This window comes from Artemia franciscana, chromosome 2 (assembly GCF_032884065.1).
Source record: "Artemia franciscana chromosome 2, ASM3288406v1, whole genome shotgun sequence".
Taxonomy (NCBI): Eukaryota; Metazoa; Arthropoda; class Branchiopoda; order Anostraca; family Artemiidae; genus Artemia; species Artemia franciscana.
Window position 1 is genome coordinate 36,455,993 of NC_088864.1, and position 23,553 is coordinate 36,479,545.

Sequence of the window (23,553 nt, forward strand, 5' to 3'; positions counted from 1 at the left end):
GAACAAAACTAAACATTTACCCTAAAACTTGTGCCTATTAGACTGTTTTGAGCCCTTTGCCCCCTTCAAGGGCTCAAAATAGGATTTGCCCAAGAAGTAGTTATTCAATTTAAAAGACCACAATAAAGTTGCCTTAAAGGGAAATACTAAGTAAAAGTATTTTGCTGTTTTGAATTTAAAATATTGTCGATTTTGGTAAATATTTGTATGTTTCTTATTTGTTTTTATTCAACCCAAAATTGTGTATTTGTTAGGCTATGTTCCTAGCTAAGTTATAGCCTAGCCTATAACTTGTGGTAATTCAACAAATTAGTAATACAAAATATCTCTCTTTTTGTCCTTGCATATCTTCTTGTGAAGAACCACTATTCTGGACTCTTACCTGAGCTTTTTTTATCCTTCAGATCAAACTCTTAACCAGCAGAAAGAGATCTTATGCTAATTCAGGTTTATACCTAGGCTAGTCCTGAGAAGGAAAATCATGCACCAATATTATCACTTTCTGATTGTTATAAAGTAAGAATTTTACTATTAATGTTTAATTTAGAAGAGGCCGTAAAACAGATTTTTAAACATAGATCCAAATCGTCGTACCACACGATCGATATTCTTGAATTTATTGCTTTAGCTGCCATCGCCGGAAAACGTTTATGAAAAGATTTTGGCTTCGCACTTCTCCTAAAATTTACTTTTTCTTTTAAATTTTGGTGTTGGTGGCGCCGAGAACAAAATTTAAAAAAAAAACATGAGTTCCGTTGACCTGGGACACAATTTTTTGTTACTACCAAGGAATTGTCAAGTAAGAGAGCTTCAGACAATTTTAAGAGATAAGTAAGTACTCCCCTTGGTTATTTTGTTTTGCATGATGATTTTTAAAGGAAATATGTTAATAAAAATAGAACAACTAGATTTCTTGTTTTATGCTCTTTTTAAGTAGGCTAGGCCTATAGCCTAGTGATTACCTTCTAAAATTTTATCTCCTTCTTGAATAATCCCAGATATAACCCAGGGACATATAAAAAAATCAAAGAAAATAGTGAAATTCTTGCCTTATAATGGGCAGCTTGTTTCTAGGCTATTTAGCCAATAGGATTAGACCTACTGTCTTTCCTTTTATTGCTATCCACAGTTTTAATTCATTGTATGTGTAAAGTGGGCTTGCTTACAGGTAACATTACCCATAGAGCAAAGCATATTAGGCAATGTCCATGAACCCTGTGGGCAGCAGGGCAGGGTCTGTATTCTATATTTATTTAATAAACCTTGTATGAGGTTTTTTTTATCATTCTTTAATGAAAGGTATAGAATACAGACCTCACACTGCTGCCAGCAGGATTCATGGGCTAATATGCTTCACTCTATAGGTAATGTTACCTGTAAGCAAGCCCACTTTACACATTTTTACTCTTGGTGGAGGGGATTTTAGAAATGAAAAAAAAAATAGATGCACTTCTCTAATAATGACAAAGAATTAATATGTAATCATCAGAATCTTGCTATGTGCAGTAATATGCACTTTAGAGCACTTTGAATAAAACTAAACATTTACCCCAAATTTGGGCTAAGACTCAACAACTTCCCAGTTGTACAGAAACTCTTGCTGTAGATATCCTTTGTCAAGATTTTCCTTGAATGTAGCTGTCAAATCAGCAGCCACTGTATCTTCAAAGAGTTGACTCCATAAGCTTGTTACTCACTGGCTGAAGAAACAGCTTCTTTCTCAGATTTAGGAGCATTTTTTGAAGATTTTCTTGAAAAGATAATTATATATTAGATACAGGATCACTTCAAGCAAAATAAATTATGACATCTGTCACAACATGGTTTCAGAAAAAAACAGGTCATGCAATACACAGTTGCTAGAAATTATAAAAGATTTCCAAAATATAGCTGATTTTAGTTTGAAGTTGAATTGCTTATACATTGACTTCAGTAAAGTGTTTGACAAAGTTTCAGTTAGTTTGTTGCTTGAAAAAGGTGAAAAGTATGAGCTACAGATTATGGATAGTATGTGTTTATATGCATAGTATGGATTAGAGATTACTTAATAGGCCATTCCCAGCAAGTTATAGTTGGTAGTTCACTTTCCAAAAAACTAGTTTTTCAAAGAAAAGTAAAGAGCTCAATTAAGCCAAAAATGAACAGAAATAAATTCAAATGATATACCAAGCATAAAACTACCACAAATCACAATCAATATCTGTTTGTTTTAATGTTGCTCCTTACTAGCAGGAAAAAGAAACTTGTTTTTATTATTTAATGTCTGAATGTTTTTGAATTAATGCATGTTTTGATTATAGCTCACTGCAAATGAATAAATAAAACAAAATTTGCATATTAATTTTTTTGCTAAATGGCTTTATTATTGTTTTGATTGGACAATTTTTAATAAAACAAAGGGTGAGGGAGGGAGCATAGTTTCCCTCCAATTTTTGGTTACTTAAAAATGCAACTATATTTTTTTGATGAATTTTTTTGTTAGTAATAAACATATATACCTTACAAATTAACTTACATGATGAAATTCTGTATTTGTTTATTTTTATTATGTATATAAGGGTTTTTGCCCCCTTGTCAATACCTTGCTCTTTATACTAAAGCTTTAATTTTTTCCCAAATCTTTAAGAATAACAACTGAATCTAAAAGGCTGTAGAATAAATAGTTGAAATTACTAAAAATGCTTTAGCATAAAGAGCAATGTATTTTGGAAGAGTCAAATCCCCTTATATATGTAATATTTTATGTTTGTTTTAAGTTTTAATGTTGCTCAGTACTTCCAGTTTAAAAAGAAAATTATTTAATGTCTCATTGGTTTTTTTTAAATAATGCTGGAAAATCCTGCACCCCCTTCATGGAAACTCTCTTTCCATGTGATAAATTCCCTTGTGACAGTTCATAATAACCATTACTATATGTAAACAATGGTCAAAGTTTGTAACTTGCAGCCTCTCCCCCAGGGTCTCTGGGGGATTAAGTCATCCCCAAAGGCATAGTTATTAGGTTTTTGACAAAGCTGGACAGAATGATTATCCCAAAATTTTGATCTAGTGACTTTGGGGAAAACATGTGCATGGGAGGGGGCCTAGGGGCCCTCCAATTTTTTTGGTTACTTAAAAAGGGCACTAGAACTTTTAACTTCCATTATAATGAGCCACCTTGTGACATTCTAGGACCACTGGGTCAGTACAATTACCTCTGAGAAAAAAACAACAAATAAACACTCATCCATTATTTGTCTTCTGGCAAAAAATTCCACATTTTTGTAGATAGGAGCTTGGAACTTCTACAACAGGGCTCTCTGATATGCTGAATCTGATGATTTGATTTTTGTTAAGATCCTACAACTTTTAGGGAGTGTTTCCCCCTATTTTCTAAAATAAGGCAAATTTTCTCAGGCTTTTAACTTTTTATAGGTAAGACTAAACTTGATGAAACTTATATATTTAAAATCAGTATTAAAATGTGATTCTTTTGATGTAACTATTGGTACCAAAATTCCTTTTTTAGAGTTTTGGTTACTACTGAGCTGGGTTGCTCCTTACTACAGTTTGTTACCACAAACTGTTTGAAAAAACTAGAAAGATGTAACATATTTTTTCTCTGAGAAAGATTATGTCAATTAAAAACAAACAGAAATTAATTTAAAATTTTCTTCCATGAAACAAGTTTTTCAAAGAAAAGTAAAGAGCTCCATTAAGCCAAAAATGAACAGAAGTAAAATCAAATTATATTTCAAGTTTAAAACTACCATAAATCACCATCAATAAATAAATGAAACACAAACGAATGGAAATTAAAATCAACAACCAAGTCAAACTCCAAACAAGTAAAAATTAACTTGAGTAGGGCTGACAACCCCTTGCCTTCTCAAGAGCAGAAGATAATTTGCACTTTACTGAAAACAAAATACATTTGAAATGTTTTCACTTTTTTACTTTAATAAAAAATAGACCATCAAAACTTTGAGGAATAAACATTGGTATGTGTATATTAAATTGAAAATCTATGGTCACTTGTTTGTTGTTTTTTTTTCAGTATTTTTTTCCAAATTTTGATTGGAAGCATTAGGAAAATAATTAAAGAGGAGGACTGATTGCCCTTTAATCATTTTTGACCCTTAAAAAAGTTACTAGAACTTTGAATTTCCAATCAAATTAGCTCCTTTAAAATATCCAAGATATTACTAGCTATGATAGAGCAGTGCTGCTTATGATTTTGCTTCTATGCCTTTTCAATGCTTGCATGCATATAGTTTCTTTGTTTAATTGAAACTCCCCCTGAACATTTCAACTTAATTCCTTCAGTGTAATTAGTTACCATAACCATAAAAGTAGCATTATTCTATATTGAAGTAGTAGTCATAGTAGTTTAGTAAGCATTAGCAGTATTAGTAAAAGTAGCTGTGAGATTAGTGTCAGTGGTGATTTACATATATATATTTTTTGTCAATTTATCTTACCCATAAAGTATTCTCTGAAAGTTCTAACTTAATACCCAAATCCCTTCTTCAGGTGTACCCTATTGACAGTCTCCATGCACATAGTGTTTTGATTTAGTTTAAATTCTCCCTCAATATCCTGTCAAATTTTCCCTTCATACATGTAGTATAATTGTACTAATATCATAGAAGTAGTGGTAGTAGTAGGAACAGTAGTAGCAGTAATTATGTATTATTATTAGCACTACAGTAATAGCAGCAGTATAAATAGCAGTAGTAGGAGGTACAATTTGACTTTTGATTAACTGAACATCTCACTCATGATGTCCCTAAAGTTTCCTCTTAATATGATATCCTGTTCCAAAAATATTGTTGATACGCCTGTGTCAGCAATTTGTATACACATAGTAGCCTATGTTTTGATTTAGTTCAACTTTCCCCTCAATGTTTCCTCAGATGTTTTTCTCAATATCCTCAACCTTAGTAGTACTTGCCAGAGTAGTAGTAGTGGTAGTACTATTAGTAGTTGTGGTAGGAGTAGAAGCAGCAGCAGTTGTAGTAGTAGTAGAGTCCAAATGTGGCCTTTTTGGTCAATTCAGGAATTGGCTGCAGTCACTTTTTTCACTTTATGTCACTTTTTTTAGGACTTGTCACTTTTTATCACTTTTTCATTGAATTAGTCACTAAAGTCACTTATTTTGTTCATGTTTTGAGCTTTTTTTTTCAGCATTTTAGTGAACTAACAGAAGGTTGGACATTCAAGCTCCTAGAAAAGGTAAGTTCACTCTTGATAAATAATCCTCCCATGGCTGGCCATAGGCCTTCATTCACTGAGCATCCACCCAAATTGGCTGCTTAGAAGATAGATATTTTGACCCACATTCTTAAGTTATGTTTGCAGTATTTGCTTCTCTTTTCGTGTTTGGCTTATTCCTATAGAGGGTACAGATTAAGACCCATAAGTTTAGGGGGTGTCTAAACGCAAGAAGGAATAAGCATCTCTCATTGGCTTAATGAGTTTATACTTGTTTGCATAAATATATGAGTTGGTGAGAAGGCTTTTGAAATCCATTCTAACACCTGTTTTTTTTGTTTGTTTTTTTCAGATCACTTTGAGTGATGGGTAAGACAAAACTTTTGGAAAATTGGTTTAGAAGGGAAGCGTTTCAAGATTTTCTTTAACATGCCGCCAAAAAGAAATACAAGATGAACACATCTACTGTGCTAAACCAACGTCAACTTAGACTCACTGGATCAACTTCAGCCCAAAGCAAGTCACAAGCTGTACCAGAAATAAGCTTGAAATGTTTTGCGAGAGAGATGCGGCTTCAAAGACAAAAATAATATGGGTCTTGAAGATCATAGCCAGTTCTTTTGATGCATCTTCGAGTGATGGTGTTGTTGGTGTCTTTTGAACTATGTTCCCGGGTGCTGTCCTGGAAGGCTTGTTGTTAAATGTCAAAAAATGACCTACTTATTGACAGAGGCAATTTATCTTTATTTTAGGGAAATTTTGGTTGAAAACATTCAGATGTCTTACTTTATACTGGAATGTCATGAGACCAAAACAATGCTGGGGTGAAAGAGCTGCAAATAAGGGTCCATGTACTGGTCAAAGGAGCAAAAACTGGTTACAAATAGCAATGAAGATCATTTTGCCTTTCCATCATAAACATCAACAATTAGAAGAACAATAGGGAATTCTATTTTAGTTTCTGCTCCTTCAAAAATTTAAATTAAAATTTTCGTTTTAGTTTTAATGGTGTTTCTTTTATTTATTTATGTTTAGCTGAGGACAGCCCTTGGGCATATGGTCAAAATATTCATTGAAATGTAGAATTTCACTGTTTTGCAAAAATAATTCATTATTGTTCTTCTTGTTGTTGATGTTGAGAAACTAGTTATTACTTGATATCTTAGAACATATTATATGGGACATGCTACTAGTGAGGATCTGAACAAGAAGCTTCTCTAGTGTATAGAAGATGAAGGACTTCCACTTGGGAGACTGCTGATGCTTGCCAGCGAAATTTCAGCTGTCAATAAGAAAGTTCGGTCAATTGTTGACTTGGAAAAGAAAAAGTGGTATTCAAAATGTCTTTTAAATATTGGTAACTGCAACATCCATGCAGTACATAATGCGTTCCAAAAAAAATTACAGGAGCTTGGGGAGGAATGTACTGACTTAATAATTACTGTTTTCCATTTCTTCAGTGGATGTTCTGCTAGTTGTGATGATTTTAGCTAGTGTCACCTAAAAGTTAAGGCTCCATAACATAAGCTCGTAAAGCATGTGGGTCTGGCCACCTAGCAGCACTAGATGGCTTGCCATAGGAGAAGCTGCAGACCACTTGAACAAGCAATGGCCTGCTCTGATCAAATATTTCCTGGAATTTGTGCCAAAGACAAAGAACTTCAAGTACTTTATTTCAAACTCGAAGTATCTGAAAATTGTCAGTGGGCTGAGAAAGCCAACAATGAAAGTTGAAATCGAGTTTGTTGTGAGTTTGTGAGTTGTGCAAGTACCATCACTGTTATCACTGGAGTGTTTCAGCGAAAAGAGCCGTTGATTTGTGTGCTGAATTTTGAGTTGTGTTGCTTATACACAGTTCTTCTCGAACAGATTGTACGTAGCGATGGTGTCAACCATTACCTTCTGTGAGAAAGCGTAGACAGTGCTGCAGAAGTATATCTAGAGCAACCTTTGCGTAATGAGTGGACCCTGGCAGCTCTTGCTTCTTTGAAAATGACTCAGAAAGATAGGAAACTTTTTTCTCTAGGGATTAGAAAGCACGTCAAAGCTGCTTTACAGTATTTGTTGGCAAAATGCCCTGTGAACAACATGTTTTTCCCAGGCCTTAGCTGCCTCAGCCTTCCTAAGCCAGATTCCATGCCAATGGGTTGCAGTGATGCTCTCTACATCGTAAGAGAACTACCGTTTGAGACGAACATAGAGAAAGTCCAGGGAAAAGGGTCATTATTACAGCCAAACCCTGTGTCACCACCCACCAACAGTCCAGGAAAAAATAGCTATTGGCAAAAGATCCTAGAACTGAAGACACAGCAGCTCTTTCGCTCTGCCATAGAAGCGCAGATGTGGAGCGAGGATATTTCTCGTTCGGCTCAGCTGATGACTAGCATGCAAGGCTGTACAGAGGAGCGGACCCTAAACGCTAAAGCTTTTGTTGCCAATGCTCTGCGCAACTATGAAAACAAACCCTAGCTTTTAATGATCACAAAGAAGCTGCTGTGTCTAGCCAGGTCAGTTAGAGCTAGCCATGAACTTTACTTTGTTGGACGAAATCAGGATGAATTTGAAAAAGAAAAGGTTGAAGCTCATTAAGAAAGATGCTGAATTGGCAGTCCAGGACCTGGTCCAGAGAAAACGGAAAATAGCGGAGCTAGAGCCAGACAGTTTACGAAAAAAAAGAGATGGCTAAACAGAAGAAAGAAATCGGTGACACTCTTCTAAAAGAAGCAGGAGAATGTTTGAAGAAATTAGTTGAAGAGAAGGACTTTTTGAATGTTGGTCTGGCTCAAAGCATGCTGGTAGTAGCACTAAACGTTTGCTCCAAAGAAAGGGAAAGGCCAGATAATGCTGAATCTGTGGAAGTACTTGTTTTGAAGAGGAAATCAGAACTGACCGATTGCCTTTCAAAAAAGACTAAGAAGCGATGACGCTAATTACGTCAAGTGTAATTCTACCAGTGGTTTGTTGCACTTACTCATGGACGCCAATCGTAGAGTTTATTCCTTTTTGTAAACATTCAAAAATTCTCTTTTAATAAGGTTGTTTGTTCTTTTTATAATCAAAGTTGTGCTTTCTCTAAAGTTCTCTTTTTGTATGAGAAAATAAATTAATTGTAGATAAAATAAAGACTTCTGGCCCTCTTTTCCGTAACCTCACGGGCTTTTAGAGGGTGATGATGATCATAAGACAGTAACCGGACTTGTATAGTTTATCTGCCTGCGCTCTGAATGCCTCTTGGTAGTCACTTTTTGTCATTTTTTTTAGTTGTGACATAACTAAATTCACTTTTTTTGGGAGCATCATTGCAGTCGACCCTTGTCAATTAATCATCTTCCTTATCCTTTCCTAAAAGTTTCAAATTAATATCCTGAGTCGCACCCTTTTAACAACCCATATGCACATAACATGTTTTGAATTATTTTAAAATTCCCAAGACTCATCTTAATGTCCTTCGTATCTTGGGAAGTTGGAAGTCAAACATGCATACCTTTTCTCAATACCATATACTATATGTAACCAACAAACAAATTGCCGAACTTACAGCCCTTGTCCAGAGGCTTCAGGGGGTGGGGTGTTATGCTCAAACGCATAATTACTGAACCTATCAACAATGCTGAAAAAAAAGCTTCGTTTGGATTTTTATTTTGGAATAATGATGGATGTGGGAGGGGGGCTGGCTGCTCTCAAATCATTCTGACTCTTAAAAAGGGCACTATAACTTCCAATTTCAAACCAAATGAGACCCATCTGAATTTTACATGACCACTCATTTCATAAAAAACCTTATATGCCCCCAGGGTATAACTCGAAGCCCTTGCCCCATGGCTTTAGGAGGTTGTATCAACCCTGGAGGCTTTAATGTATGTTCTTTGGACTATTTTAAACAAAATGGCCATTGCACAACTTAAATCAGATGCGTTTGGTAAAAAGAGTGTTAGTTGTGGGAGGGACTAGTCAACCTTCATCACTTTTGACTCTTGAAAGGGAACTAGAACTTCCAATTTCAACCAAATGAGCCACCCCTAAAGTTTAAACAGCCACCCCTTCTATAAGAACCTTAAACGCCCCATTGGTATAACTTATAACCATCACCCTTTGGTGATTTGTGTCATCCCCAAAAGCCTTGTTACATGATCTTTAGACTATTTTGTATAAAAGGAATGCCTGAAAATTTCTACATAATGTATCTCGGGAAAATACGACGTGTGTGGGGGGGGATGTAGCTGTGCTCTGGTCACTTTGACTCTTAAAAATGACCCTAGAACTTTTAATGACCAATCCAATGAGTCCCCTCCAAAGCATATACGACCACCCTTTCTATCAAAAGCTTATATACCCCCAGGCCATAACTACAACCCTTGTCCTAAGAGCTGTGAGGGGGGTGCGGCTTCCTCACAGACATAATTTAATGACCTTTCAACTGTTGATTGGTTGATTCTTCAATTTTTGGTTGGAGGTGTTTGGAATAATGAAAGGGTGTGGGGAGGGGCTGGTTGCTCTCAAATCACTTTTGACTCTTAGAAAGGGACTATAACTTTCAATTTCATATCAAATGAGGCCCATCTGAAGTTTATACGACTGCTCATTCCATAAAAACCTTAAATGCCCCAGGGCACAACTTACCACCCTATTCCCAAGGCACTGAGTGTTGGACTATTTTGAATAAAATTGCTATCTCAAAATTTCTGTCAGATTTATTTCGGCAAAATACGAGGTGTGTGTTTGGGTATTTGACCTCTAATCACTTTGGATCTTAAAAAGTGCACTAGAACTTCTGATTACTAATCCAGTGAGCCTTCTACAAAGTTTATGCGTCCACTCTATCTATGAAAACCTTATATCCCCCCAGGGCATAACTAACAATGTCCTGAGGCAATGTTTAGGGGAATGGTGGGTGTTGGAAGTGGTTCGTAGCCCTCCAATCACTTTCTACTATTAAAACGGGCACTAGCTCTTTCAATTTCCAATTAAATGAGACCTTTTCGAAGTTTCTGTGACCACTTCTTTGATAAGGAGTGATCTAAAAAGCCCTGATCTAAAAAGAAAAAAATAATAATACATTGTACCATTACTTATTGTTCTTTACTTAGGCTGCACTATTGCTCTGCCTATGATATATTTGTTTATATTCTTATTTCTGCGTTGAGGATGATTGAGTAGACCCCTTGACTGTATTTCTCTCTCTTTTTTTTTACTGGCCTGGGTTTGCATCAATTTTTCTTGTTCTGTTATGTTTTTTTTTCCTTTTGTCAAGGTATATAATGGGACTTGCTATACAAATATTGATACTGAAAAAATCTTATTTTAAATAAATAAAAAAATAAGTTTTTTAACGGAAAGTAAGGAGCGGCATTAAAACTTAAAACGGACAGAAATTACGTATATGAAAGGTAACGTATATGAAAGGGGCTGCTTCCTCATCAAGGTCCCCCTCTTTACGCTAAAGTTTTTTTGCTGTTTTAAAAAATAGAGTTAAGAGAAAGAGTCAAACTTTAGCGTAAAGAGCGGGACGTTGATGAGGAAGCAGTCTCTCTCATATACGAAATAATTTCTGTTCGTTTTAAGTTTTAATGTCGCTCCTTACTTTCCGTTAAAAAAAACTTGTTTTTCTTTTTATTTAATTTTTTGCCAGAAGGCAGATCACGGATGCGTGTTTATTTGTTTTTTTTTCCCCCCAGGGGTGATCGTAACGACCCAGTGGTCCTAGAATGTTGCAAGAGGGCTCATTCTAACGGAAATGAAAAGTTCTAGTGCCCTTTTTAAGTGACTAAAAAATTGAAGGGCACCTAGGCCCCTCCCACGCTAATTATTTTCCCAGAGTCAACGGATCAAAATTCTGATATAGCCATTTTATTCGACATAGTCGAAAAACCTTATAACTATAACTTTGGGGACGACTTACTCCCCCACAGTCCCCGTGGGAGGGGCTACAAGTTACAAACTTTGACCAGATAATTTTCAAAATAATTTTGGGAGAATAATTAGTGTGGGAGGGGGCCTAGGTGCCCTCCAATTTTTTGGTCACTTAAAAAGGGCACTAGAACTTTTTATTTCCGTTAGAATGAGCACTCTCGCAAGTTTCTAGGACCACTGGGTCGATACGATCACTCCTGGGGAAAAAACAAACAAACACGCATCCGTGATCTACCTTCTGGCAAAAGACGTAGAACCTAGACATAGGACATAGACATAGACATTGATATAGTTAGACATTAAAACGAAATTTGCATATTAATTTTTTTTGGCTAAATGGCTTTCTCTTATTTTTAATCGGAAGATTTTGAGAAAAAAGAGAGAGAGAGGAGGCCTAGTGGCCCTCCAATTTTTCGATTGCTTAAAAAGGCAACAAGAACTTTTAATTTTTTACGAACGTTTTCATTAGTAAAAAATATACGTAACTTACGAGTTAACTTACGTAACGAACTTCTATATTCGTATGTTTTTCTTACGTATATGGGGGGGTTCACCCCTCGTCGATACCTCGTTCTTTACACTAAAGCTTAAATTTTGTCCCAATTCCTTAAGAATGACCTCTGAATCACAAAGGCCGTAGAATAAATAGTTGAAATTACTAAAAATACTTTAGCGTAAAGAGTGAGGTATTACAAGGAGGTAAACCCATCATATGGGTAATAATTTCTTTCCGTTTCTAGTTTTGATGCTGCTCCTTACTTTCAGTAGAAAAAACTTTGACATTTATTTTTTCATTATTTTTTTCAAATAATGCTAGAAAATCTGCGCCTCCTTCATTGAAATTCTGTTCCCCCATGAGAAGTTCCTCCGTGGAAATATCCTACCACATACCCCCCCCCCCTCAACTCTTTCCCCTAAACCCAAAAATCCCCCTGAAAACGTCTGTACACTTCCCAGGAACCATTACTATATGTAAACACAGGTCAAAGTTTGTAACTTGCAGCCCCTCCCACGGGGACTGCGGGGGAGTAGGTCGTTCCCAAAGACACAGTTATTAGGTTTTTCGACTATGGTGAATAAAATTGCTATCTCAGAATTTCGATCCGGTGACTTTGGGGAAAATGAGCGTGGGAGGGGGCCGAGGGGCCCTTCAATTTTTTGGTCACTTAAAAAGGGAACTAGAACTTTTAATTTCCGTTAAAATGAGTCCTCTCGCGACATTCTAGGACCACTGAGTCGATACAATCACCCCTGGGGAAAACAAACCAACAAAAAAACAAATAAACACTCATCCGTGATTTGTCTTCTGGCAAAAAATGCGAAATTCCACATGTTTCGAGATAAGAGCTTGAAATTTCTACAGTATGGTTCTCTGATACGCTGAATCTGATGCTGTGATTTTCGTTAAAATTGTATGACCTTTAGGGGGTGTATCCCTCTATTTTCGAAAATGAGGCAGATTTTCTCAGGCTCGTAACTTATGATGGGTAAAACTAATCTGGATGAAACTTATATATTTAAAATCAGCATTAAAATGCAGATCTTTTGATGTAACTATTGGTATCAAAATTCTATTTTTTAGAATTTCGGTTACTATTGAGCCGGGTCGTTCCTTACTACAGTTCGTTACCACGAACTGTTTTATACAAATTCCACATTTTTGTAGACAGGAGCTTGAAACTTCTACAACAGGGTTCTCTGATACGCTGAATCTGATGGAGTGATTTTCGTTAAGGTTCTATGACTTTTAGGGGGTGTTTCTCCCTATTTTCTAAATTAAGGCAAATTTTCTCAGTCTTATAATTTTTGATTGGGTAAGACAAAACTTGATGAAACCTATATATTTAAAATCAGCATTGAAATGTGATTCTTTTGATGTAGCTATTGGTATCAAAATTCCATTTTTAGAGTTTTGGTTACTATTGATCCGGGTCGCCCCTTACTACAGTTCGTTACCACGAACTGTTTGATACGTTGTGCATGAAATTGAATACCACGTAAATATTCTTAACTCCACTGAAGTAGAAGGGGTGTGGGACTCCCCTTCGAATGAGAACTTTCCAGCTATCAGCCCTCTTACCCCCTTGGAAAATTACAAATTATGACCTGAATATCATTTTGGTATATCAGGTCATAATTTGACCTGATTAAACCTCCCTTAAATAAAAAAGACCTATCCCCCAAGAAACGTTTGTGGTGTGTGTTTTTCAAGGGTGACTATGATTTTCAATGCATATTATGCAAAAGTTCAAACTTTGGCCTAAAAAGTGGATAAGATGGTAGTAACCCCCTCATATATAGGTTAATATATGTTTTTTTTATGTTTTATTGTTGCTCTTTATCTTTGTTTAAAAAACCTCCTTGTTATTCTTTTACTTATGTCTGTTTTTTGTATCATCTATGGGATTATCTTAAACTTGAGAGGGTTGCTGGCCCCCAAAGCCCTCCGCTCTTTATAATAAAGTTCTACTTTTTCTTTGTTGAAATTACGATTAATGCTTGCCTTATATGAAAATCTTACTGCTAAAAGCCCACCTTATATGAAGGATAATTTTTCTTTTATAAATGTTAATATGACTCTTTCCTTTCATTTGAATTTTTTTTTATAGTTATCAATGAACCATTTTTTGAAGCCTTGTTTTCTATTGTATCTGATTCTATTATTTATTTCAGGACAACATCCAGAAGTGATTTTAAGTTTTATGCAGACAGATTGGTGAGTCCTAATCTTTTTTTTCCTTTTGTCTCATTATTTTGTTGGGCTATTTCATAGTTGGGACTGTTAGAAAATCATTTTTAAATTCTTTTTTTCAAAATTGGTCTTTTGAAATATGCTGTCACTTGTACCATGGTGTACACATCAGCCTAAGCCTAGTAAAGAGCAATGTGTGTTGTAAAGTCAGATTTCTTGGTAATATATTTGATGAAAATTTGGATGTTTTGCATAATTTGCATATTTTCAATCGTAAGGATTGGAAATTAGAACAATTTGTTTTTTCTATGAGGCTTAAGTAATCCTAACCCTCATTCTGTGGACACTCTCAGCATCATTCAGGACACATTCTGTTCAGTATCAACATCTATCTATCTATATATATAAAAATAAGTTGTCTGTGGATCTGTGGATGGATCAGGTGACGTCACCTGAAAAAACTGGATCAGGTGACGTCAAAACTGAAAAAACTAAAAAAAGGCAAAAACTACAAAAAAAACTAAAAACTAATAAAAAAAATAAAAAAGCTAAAAAACTAAAAAACAACTAAAAAAAGGCAAAAACTACAAAAAAAACTAAAAACTAATAAAAAAGCTAAAAAACTAAAAAAACTAAAAAAAGGCAAAAACTACAAAAAAAACTAAAAACTAATAAAAAAAATAAAAAAGCTAAAAAACTAAAAAAAAACTAAAAAAACTAAAAAAAGGTAAAAAACTAAAAAAAACTAAAAACTAAAAAAAAAGGAAAAAACTGAAAAATAAGCTAAAATAAAGGTAAAAACCAATAAAAAACTAAAAAAAAAACTGAAAAAACTAAAAAAAGGCAAAAACTACAAAAAAACTAAAAACTAATAAAAAAAGTAAAAAAGCTAAAAAACTAAAAAAACTAAAAAAACTAAAAAAGGTAAAAAACTAAAAAAAAATAAAAAATAAAAAAAACTAAAAAAAGGAAAAAACTGAAAAATAAGCTAAAATAAAGGTAAAAACCAATAAAAAACTAAAAAGAAAAAAAGGAAAAAACCAAAAAAAATTTTCATCTAAAAAACTAAAAAAAAACTAAAAAAGGTAAAAACTAAAAGAACTAAAAAAGAAAAAAATAAATGACGACACTCAAAGAGAAAGCGACCAGGACAAAAGGAATGTTCGATTAGCAATCAACAAAGCACCGGGACACAGGGAGTATAAATGACGACCAGGACATAAGTAAAAAAAAAAACTATCTATATATATAAAAATAAGTTGTCTGTGGATCTGTGGATCGTGTATCAGGTGACGTCACCTGAAAAAACTGGATCGAAAAAAACTAAAAACTAATAAAAAAAATAAAAAAGCTAAAAAACTAAAAAAAACTAAAAAAAACTAAAAAAAGGTAAAAAACTAAAAAAACTAAAAACTAAAAACAAGGAAAAAACTGAAAAATAAGCTAAAATAAAGGTAAAAACCAATAAAAAACTAAAAAAAAAAACTGAAAAAACCAAAAAAAGGCAAAAACTACAAAAAAACTAAAAACTAATAAAAAAAAGTAAAAAAGCTAAAAAACTAAAAAAACTAAAAAAACTAAAAAAAGGTAAAAAACTAAAAAAAAATAAAAACTAAAAAAAAGGAAAAAACTGAAAAATAAGCTAAAATAAAGGTAAAAACCAATAAAAACCTAAAAAGAAAAAAAGGAAAAAACTAAAAAAAATTTTCATCTAAAAAACTAAAAAAAACTAAAAAAGGTAAAAACTAAAAGAACTGAAAAATAAAAAAATAAATGACGACACTCAAAGAGAAAGCGACCAGGACAAAAGGAATGTTCGATTAGCAATCAACAAAGCACCGGGACACAGGGAGTATAAATGACGACCAGGACATAAGTAAAAAAAAAACGACCGGGACACAGGGAATATAAATGACGACCGGGACACAGGGACACAACTACAACGGGGACACCGGGGGAAACAGGGGGATATAAATGACGACCGGGACACCGGGACAGGGAATGGTCGATTAGCAATCACCATCAACAAAGCTCAAGGGCAATCATTAGAATCATGAGGTATAGATCTGAATACAGATTGTTTTCCCATGGACCATTATATGTTGCATGTTCAAGAGTCGGTAAACCTGACAATCTATTTATATGCAAAGACAATGGGACAGCAAAGAATGTTGTATATTCGCAAGTTTTACGTAGTTAAAACCATATATATATATATATATATATATATATATATATATATATATATATATATATATATATATATATCTATATTCACAGGTGGGACATAGGGACACAACTACAATGGCGCGTAACTATTATGGCGCGTAACGACTTACGCGCGCGGGGCAGGCCACCAACTAGGTGTTGGGGTGGCGCGAAGCGCCACCCCAACAGCTAGTATCTTATAAAATATAAGGAGCTGGTGAGGAAATTTCTATAGAAAATAGTTAGATACAGCCACAAAACAATATAAAAGTTTGAACAGGACGTTAGCTTCATTGCCTCATACAAGTTAAGCCAAAATTAACAAAAAAAAGGTTACTGATCATACCGCGCGATTTTATAAAACATTTGAAGGCAAAAGACTTCATACTTTGTTTATAGAGAGAGGAGATGGGGGATGGGCTGAAAAAATTTCATTTTATATATACAGAAATGTTTTGACACTGTTTGCCCCAGAGGAACTTAAAATTTATTTTTCATGAAGTAGTAAGGTAAATCAGAATACAGTATATTCACCCGAGCCATCGAAGTAGCATATTTGTAATGTCCCAGGATGACTGAGAGGATCAAGTTAAAATCTTCAGTTAATGTTTTGGGAGAGGCAGAGAAAACCAACTGTTATTTTTAGGGAAAAGAATAAATGAAAGACCAACTCCAGTCATATAAAAAACTGAAAACTACATAGATATTCAATTCACGTGAATAATAAGAACTTCTTTCCCAGTCCAGCTATAATTCTATTGTAAAATTATTGTTAAAAGTGTAGTGTGCAAAACTACTGCTATTGAGAATTCAAGTATTTCTATTACAATTCAACGTTTTAATTCTTAAGCAGAAAAATTGAAAATCTTTTTTCAGTTTTCAGAAAAAATAAAAATCTTTACAAATAACTATAATATTAACCAATTATAGAAATAGGTCAGTTAAAAACGAACAGAGATTAATTTTAAATGATTCAAATAAAAGCACAGAGCCATATTAAAACTTAAGACGAGCAAAAATAAAATCATATAATACTCCAAATTTAAAACAGTAAATGGAATTAAAAAAAAGACTAGAAATTAGAATGAATAATCACATCAAACATAAGATAACAATTCGTCTTTAGATGAATAAAAATTTTTAAACGAACAAGAATTAAAATGAATAATCAAGTGAAACTTAAAACAAACAAAACTGTCACAAGTAGAAGCAGGGTTATGTCTCCTTTAAGCCATCTAAAGGTATTATTATTTTATGTCACCTTTATGTTTATTTCTTTTTGTTAAAGTAGGGTCCTCCCTAAGTAGCTGAGATAAGCACAAGATTAGGTGGTCTTCCGTGTCTTAAAAGATTGTTTTACTATCTTTAAATTTCTGTCTCATCCTCTAGAATTTGGAAAGAAAGAATATATGAGTGGTAATATGGGCCGGTTCACAAAAATGAATCGAGGCTCGGGCCTCAAAAACCTGTTGCCTCTAATCAGGGTAGTAAAGACACGTTTTCCACGTTGAGATGGAAATATTAAAAATTGCTATTTAACAACTTAGGTTCAATGATTAAATAAAAATGTCAAATCTGATCATGTAAGTGTATTACTCTTGTAGGGGGGGGGGACCATAATTTATGAAATTACCATGGATTTAGCCAAATCTATCTTTCTCAGTGTCATGTCTCAACGAGACTCGTTTTTATTGGGAAAAGGGTGTTTTAATTGGGAAAATGGTAATTTTCAAAAACTATTTTTGGCAACCCTGATGTCTCACAACCTAAAACCCTCTATTGTCTTTTTAAATCTTAGCTGTTATCTTAAGGAAAACGTTGAAATATGGAAATTAAAACGTCCTTAAAACGTCCCAAGGCTCTTTTGCCACAACTATCTACGTTTTGTTTGTAATGCGGTACTGTTTTTTCATTTATTTTGTTTTCATTTTTGTAGTATAATATAGTTCAGTTTTATTAATGAATTACAATCCTACTATTTTGCTTGTATGCTGATAAAACTGCTGCTCCTATCTGTACATTTGAAGTACTTGTTGAGTATCTGCATCAGTTTTATTGACGTAGCTGTCTATATATTAAAGAGTGCTAAAATGTTTGTTAATGTTTCAGATTCGTCTTGTGATTGAAGAGGGTTTAAACCAACTCCCCTATACTCAGACAGTGGTCACCACTCCAACTAATTGTGAATATGCTGGCGTTGTCTTTGAAAAAGGGAATTGTGGCGTCAGTATTGTTAGAAGTGGCGAGGCGATGGAACAAGGCCTTAGAGACTGCTGCAGGTCCATAAGAATCGGGAAAATTCTTGTTGATTCAGATCATGATACTCATGATGCTAGAGTCGTTTATGCCAAGTTCCCCGAAGATATTGCAAAAAGAAAGGTCAGTTCTTACTTTTCTTTAATTTTAAATGTGCAACTTGCGTGTCCTTATGTTGAAGATGTGTCCGTTTTCTCTATGAAAAATCAATGCTGTTTAAGTTGACTTATGACTTCCGAGACTAATTTATTCTTATTTAGCTAATTGAACACCATTTCGGTTAAAATAAGAATTCAATCATTTTGACAGCCTTCTTAATTGTCAAGAAGGAATTATTATATTCCGGATCATTCGGAATTATTGTATTTAAGGGACATCTTATTTTTTAATAGCTACCCAATTAAGTTTATTAATGATTTAACAGAAAATAGACGCATTAAATATAATACTAAAACAACTGCAGTTACACAGTCTTCAGAATTGAATGTGTCTAAAAATTTTATCTCTTTACCATATGTGCCGGGTTTGGGGGAAAGAATTAAACGAATTTTAGAGAAATAAAACATTGATACATGTTTTCAGTCAATAAGACCCTTAAGAAGTTTGCCTAATTCTGGAAAGGATGTGACTCCGGGTAATTGGGCTAGTTGGGTTTATGGTATTCCTTGTTGTTGCGGGAAGTTTTACATTGGCAGAACTCACCTACACTTTGTTGAAAAATTTATTGAACATCGTGATTCAATAGAAAAATCTCTAAAATTAAGCAAGAAGAAGGAGAAGAAAGAGTTAATTATTATTCAATACACTACAGTTCAAAAAATACCAAAAATACAAGCAACAACTACAAAAAAAAGAAGAGAACAATAGAACATACCTGAGGCCTGGGAGTCAAAGCGCAGAGAAGACAACCATACAGCATGAACAGAACTCAGGGGACATCAACTCCTCAGAGGGGAAAAATTATTCTATTTGATTCTTTATTAAATGATCCTTAAGAATCCTTTTAAAAGTCCCAAACGAGTGGCATCTCTGTACTGCAGAAGATAGTGAATTCCAGACCTGTTGACAAGCAATGAGGGGATTGAGATCTGATCGAATAGTAGGGGTAGGCGGAATGTAGATATTATATGAAGAACGAAGGCTATATGGAGCTGAATCACAAATTAACATAGGAGTTATCCGAAGAGATTTTGGAAAATTGCCGCGAAGCTGATGAAAGACAAAAGAAGCACAAGAAATAATGTAAATAGACCGTAGTCTTAAGAGTGGTGTTGGTGAGGAACGGTTGGTGTCCATAACCTAGACGCCATGCTTTATTATACATAACAGAAAGTGACCGCAGCGTAGACGGAAAATAAGACATCCATACAATGGGCAATAAGAAACATATGACTGGACAAGACAGAAAATACAAGTTTCAGAATAGATCCAGGAAATGTGCGTCTTAAGTTTTCGAATTATACCCAAACTCCGTGAGACCTCAACCCTTAACATGGCTACATGGTTTCCGAATGAAATGTTCTCGTCAAGCAGGATACCAAGAAACCGGACCACCCGATTCTCTGGTCTACACAAGGAGCCTTGTGACACCTGAAGGTGTGTAAGCTGAGGGAAAGCTATACTAATTCGAAAAAAAAATAAGAAAATGTGAATTACATTCAAGGCCAAGTAATTCGCATTAAACCATGAAAATAACTCTCTCGAATAATTCCCCAAGGTTAGGCTTGATATCACAATCCGTCTTCCCAAGGGTCCCAAGAGTGGCATCATCAGCAAAAGCAACAAGAAAATCTTCATTACAAGTAGTATTGGAACACGACCGAGCATCAGGATGACACAGCTTGCAGTATGCCAAAGGCCTTGTGATTTTACCGCCGAATTCAGATCATTAACATAAATAAGAAATAAAATGGGATAAAGAACAGATACCTGAGGGACGCCATAACATACTTCAGAAGGGCTCCGGAAAAGCGGATCAGTTGAAATAAGCCTACCACAAAGATATGAATTAAACTAAGAAAAAGCTTTTGAGTTTCTAAAGAAGAATCCGATGAGTCAAGGAATCAAAAGCTTTACGAACATCCAAAAATAAAGCTGCCGGGATATGACCAGAATCTATTGCCGAATGAATGAAATTCGAGAAAGCTGCTCAAGCATGCTCCGTAGAGTGACTCGCTCGGAATCCAAACTGGAAATCATGCAAAAATTCTTTTACATCCAGAAAACTAAGAACCCTGGATAGTATAGCCTCAAAAATTTTGCTGAAAACAGATAGGAGAGAAATTGGCTTATAATTAGCAGGATCACTCCGAGAACCACTTTTATGCAGCACTATAACCTTAGCTCACTTGAGAGATTCAGATAAAATTCCTTTCTCGAAAGACAGATTGACAAGCTTATTCAATGGTGACAGAATAGCAGGCAGAATGGCACGGATAACCCTTGTAGGAATTTCGTCTGGTTCTGAAGAGGATGATCCTTTAAGAGCATTCACCATACGAGCTACCTCAAATTCAGAAACAGAATTCCAAGACCGTCGACTTTAAACATGAGGGTCCAAGAAAGGCTCTGAAATCGCAACAAGAAGTTGCAGAGCTTGCAGAGGAAGCAGTTGCCTTCCCTATATTAGCAAAATAAAAGGTAAGCTCTAGCTGAACACCTGCATCTCCTTGGACGGTTTTACCATCGAGTATCAGCATTGATGGAACTGAAGGCAGAGGGAGAGTAGATCTAAGAACTGAATTAATTAAATACCATGTCTTCCTAATATCCTTCCCACAATCAGAAAATTTCCTATGATAATACTGAGACTTTGCCTTCCGACACAGAGAATCAAATATACTCCTATAGCCCTTGATTCGTTCGTGATGAGCTACAGATGATGAAGCCTTGTAAAGCTTCCACAAATAAATTTTCCTTTTCCAGCTTTTATGAGACCTGAAGTCATCCATGGATTCGGAGGTGCTATCCTTGTCGAAGTATTGGTCGCTGGACCCTGATTGGAAATATCCAGGATTCCTTCTTTCACTAAATCATAAAAGGAATCAAAAGAGCGGTTAAAATCTGAATCAGAAACCAAACTATCCCATGCTAGATCAGCCAGGCGAGAATTAAGTAGACTTAGCTCAGTATCACCATAACAGAAAAATGGGAGATTAGATGGTGATGCTATGCGCTGCGCTTGATCAGCATTCTTGTATCGGGAAATTGCGGGAAAATGATCAGAAATATCACTAACCAGCACCAAATTATCTAAGACATCTAGTGACGAAAAAATATTATCAAGAAGAGACGCATGTGTGTCAGTAACTCGGGCTGGTATACAAACTTAAGGTAGAGTTCCTGAAGAGAGCATCATCGACAAAAAATCAATAGCTGAAGCAGAAATTGATCCAGCAGGTTGAGGTTAAAATCACCCATAAGGATGTTTTGGACTGAGTCCAAAACTTCTTCCAGAATTCTTATAAACGAAGGAATAGATCCACTGGGGGACCTATAAACCAAACCCACAGCTAAATACTTACGCATTTATTTAATCTCAATAAAAAGGGATTCAACGATTCCTTCCTCATTTCTGCTCAAATCACTTCGGACATTATATACAAGACGATCAGCAATATAAAGGACAAGGCCACCTCTCGCCATCTGTTTCCTATTCAGCCTCTCCATCCTATATCCTGGAATATCTAAAAGGATATATTGAAACTTTTGTTTCGGCGTTGGCTGAGCACACCTTTTTTAATCCTCATCATGCGAAATTTGATGATGTCAGGGCCATTTCTAATGAAAGAGGTTATACTCAATGGGCAAGGGGGGCAACTGATTTTAAAAACATATGTTTGCAAATGTTTCAATAAATGGGGATACAGGCAATTCAAATATTAATCATATTTATAACGTTCTTCTAAAAAATGAACCAGTTGCTAACAAGGGTATTGCGATTTTGCAGGATCACCCTGGGATGAGATTAAATACAATACCAAGGAGAGTTGCAAAAGTAATAGCAAACAACAGTATTATTTTCCATGTGATATAATTTCCAAATTTAACTTAATTTCCATGTGATATAATTTTTATCCAGTTGCTTTCATCGAAGTAAGGATTAGTAACAGTAACCCAAGTGGTTTGTTGCGACACTTGTAGTTTAATATTACTGGTAATTTTTTCGTATTTGTTTTTAGTTTATTTTAGCTTTTTAATCTTTGTTTCTTTTACGCTGAAGACGACTCGTTTTTATACAGGCAAAACATCTGCGCCATTTTGGCCTTTTTTTTTGTCTTTTCGCTACTGACCGAAGTCTTGTTTTGTCTCTTTTCTTCACTGAGTTTTCTCTCTTTGCTTCTTTTCAGCTTATAGTATTCAAACAATAAAGTTTGTTTCTCATCAGACAGCTATTTTGTTTATTCATGCTTGTACACAATGGGTGGTATTTCTTTTCTTAGAATGGTCAAAATCACTGCTCCAAGGAAATTACGGCCAATCCGAACTTTTTGAGACATCAATCCCGAAAAGGTATCCCCTCCTCTTACGAAAAAATATAATTCCGAAAAAATAAAATATGAAAAAATATAATATATCAGCAACAGTTACAATAATTGTGATTTTTTTTGTCATAAATCTAAAGTGAAATACGGAGGCAAAAGTTGAAACAAAGCCACTGCGGGAAAGACACTAATTTATGTTTTTGATAAAGGTATGCAAAAGATCTTAAAAAACTCTGTACTGAACAATATTTATAAGCTCGGTGAGCGGGGGCAAAGGAAAATAATGAAAAAAAAATATTTCAAAAAAAAGAGAGAAAAAAGGAAAATTAAAAAGGAAAAACTTCACAGTTGGGTGGCATCAGGTGCTGTTCCTGCAAGTTCCGAGGACACTGGTTAACCGGAGATCTGGATAGTATTTGATGCCCGAAAAAAAAGGGTCTCCGGGAACTATTTGACAATAATATGAATTTTTGTGCTGCACAATTTTATGATGAGTCCATTCAGTGCTTATTTTTGGATAATTATGTCGAGATGAATATAAATTGGATTTTGAATTTTTTGTCAGCTGTTTAGAAGATCACATAAACTTTTAGAAGATGTATTTTACATCTGTGTTAGTTAAGGTATCCTAATTGTTTGTCACATCAATGCTTTGCCATTGTTTCTCTTCGTGGATTCTTCAGTCGTCATCGAAACGTTTATTGCAAAATGTTTTTTGTTTGGAAAAATAACATTCATTTCAACGTCTGGTGTAAAGGGTGCCAATTTTTCCTCTCTTTTCGGAAATATGTCATTACTATATGTTTTATC

General features: G+C 34.8%; 2 protein-coding genes across 4 annotated transcripts in view; one reads left to right on the forward strand and one right to left on the reverse strand.

Annotated features, from left to right (window-relative positions):
* The window catches only part of LOC136040940 (E3 ubiquitin-protein ligase MYCBP2-like), a gene marked incomplete in the record, with an annotated part of 337,503 nt that extends 336,898 nt beyond the window's left edge, over positions 1-605 (reverse strand). Inside the window, 1 exon segment of the mRNA XM_065725378.1 lies at positions 383-605.
* A 54-nt stretch (positions 606-659) lies between these two features.
* The window catches only part of LOC136040980 (uracil phosphoribosyltransferase homolog), a 40,876-nt gene continuing 17,982 nt past the window's right edge, over positions 660-23,553 (forward strand). For all 3 annotated transcript variants that reach the window (XM_065725479.1, XM_065725470.1, XM_065725460.1), the window contains exons 1-3: positions 660-831; positions 13,777-13,819; positions 18,113-18,382. In XM_065725479.1, coding sequence (XP_065581551.1) covers positions 746-831; positions 13,777-13,819; positions 18,113-18,382 — 399 coding nt within the window. In that variant the 5' untranslated portion in view covers positions 660-745. The remainder of the gene's footprint in view (positions 832-13,776; positions 13,820-18,112; positions 18,383-23,553) is intronic.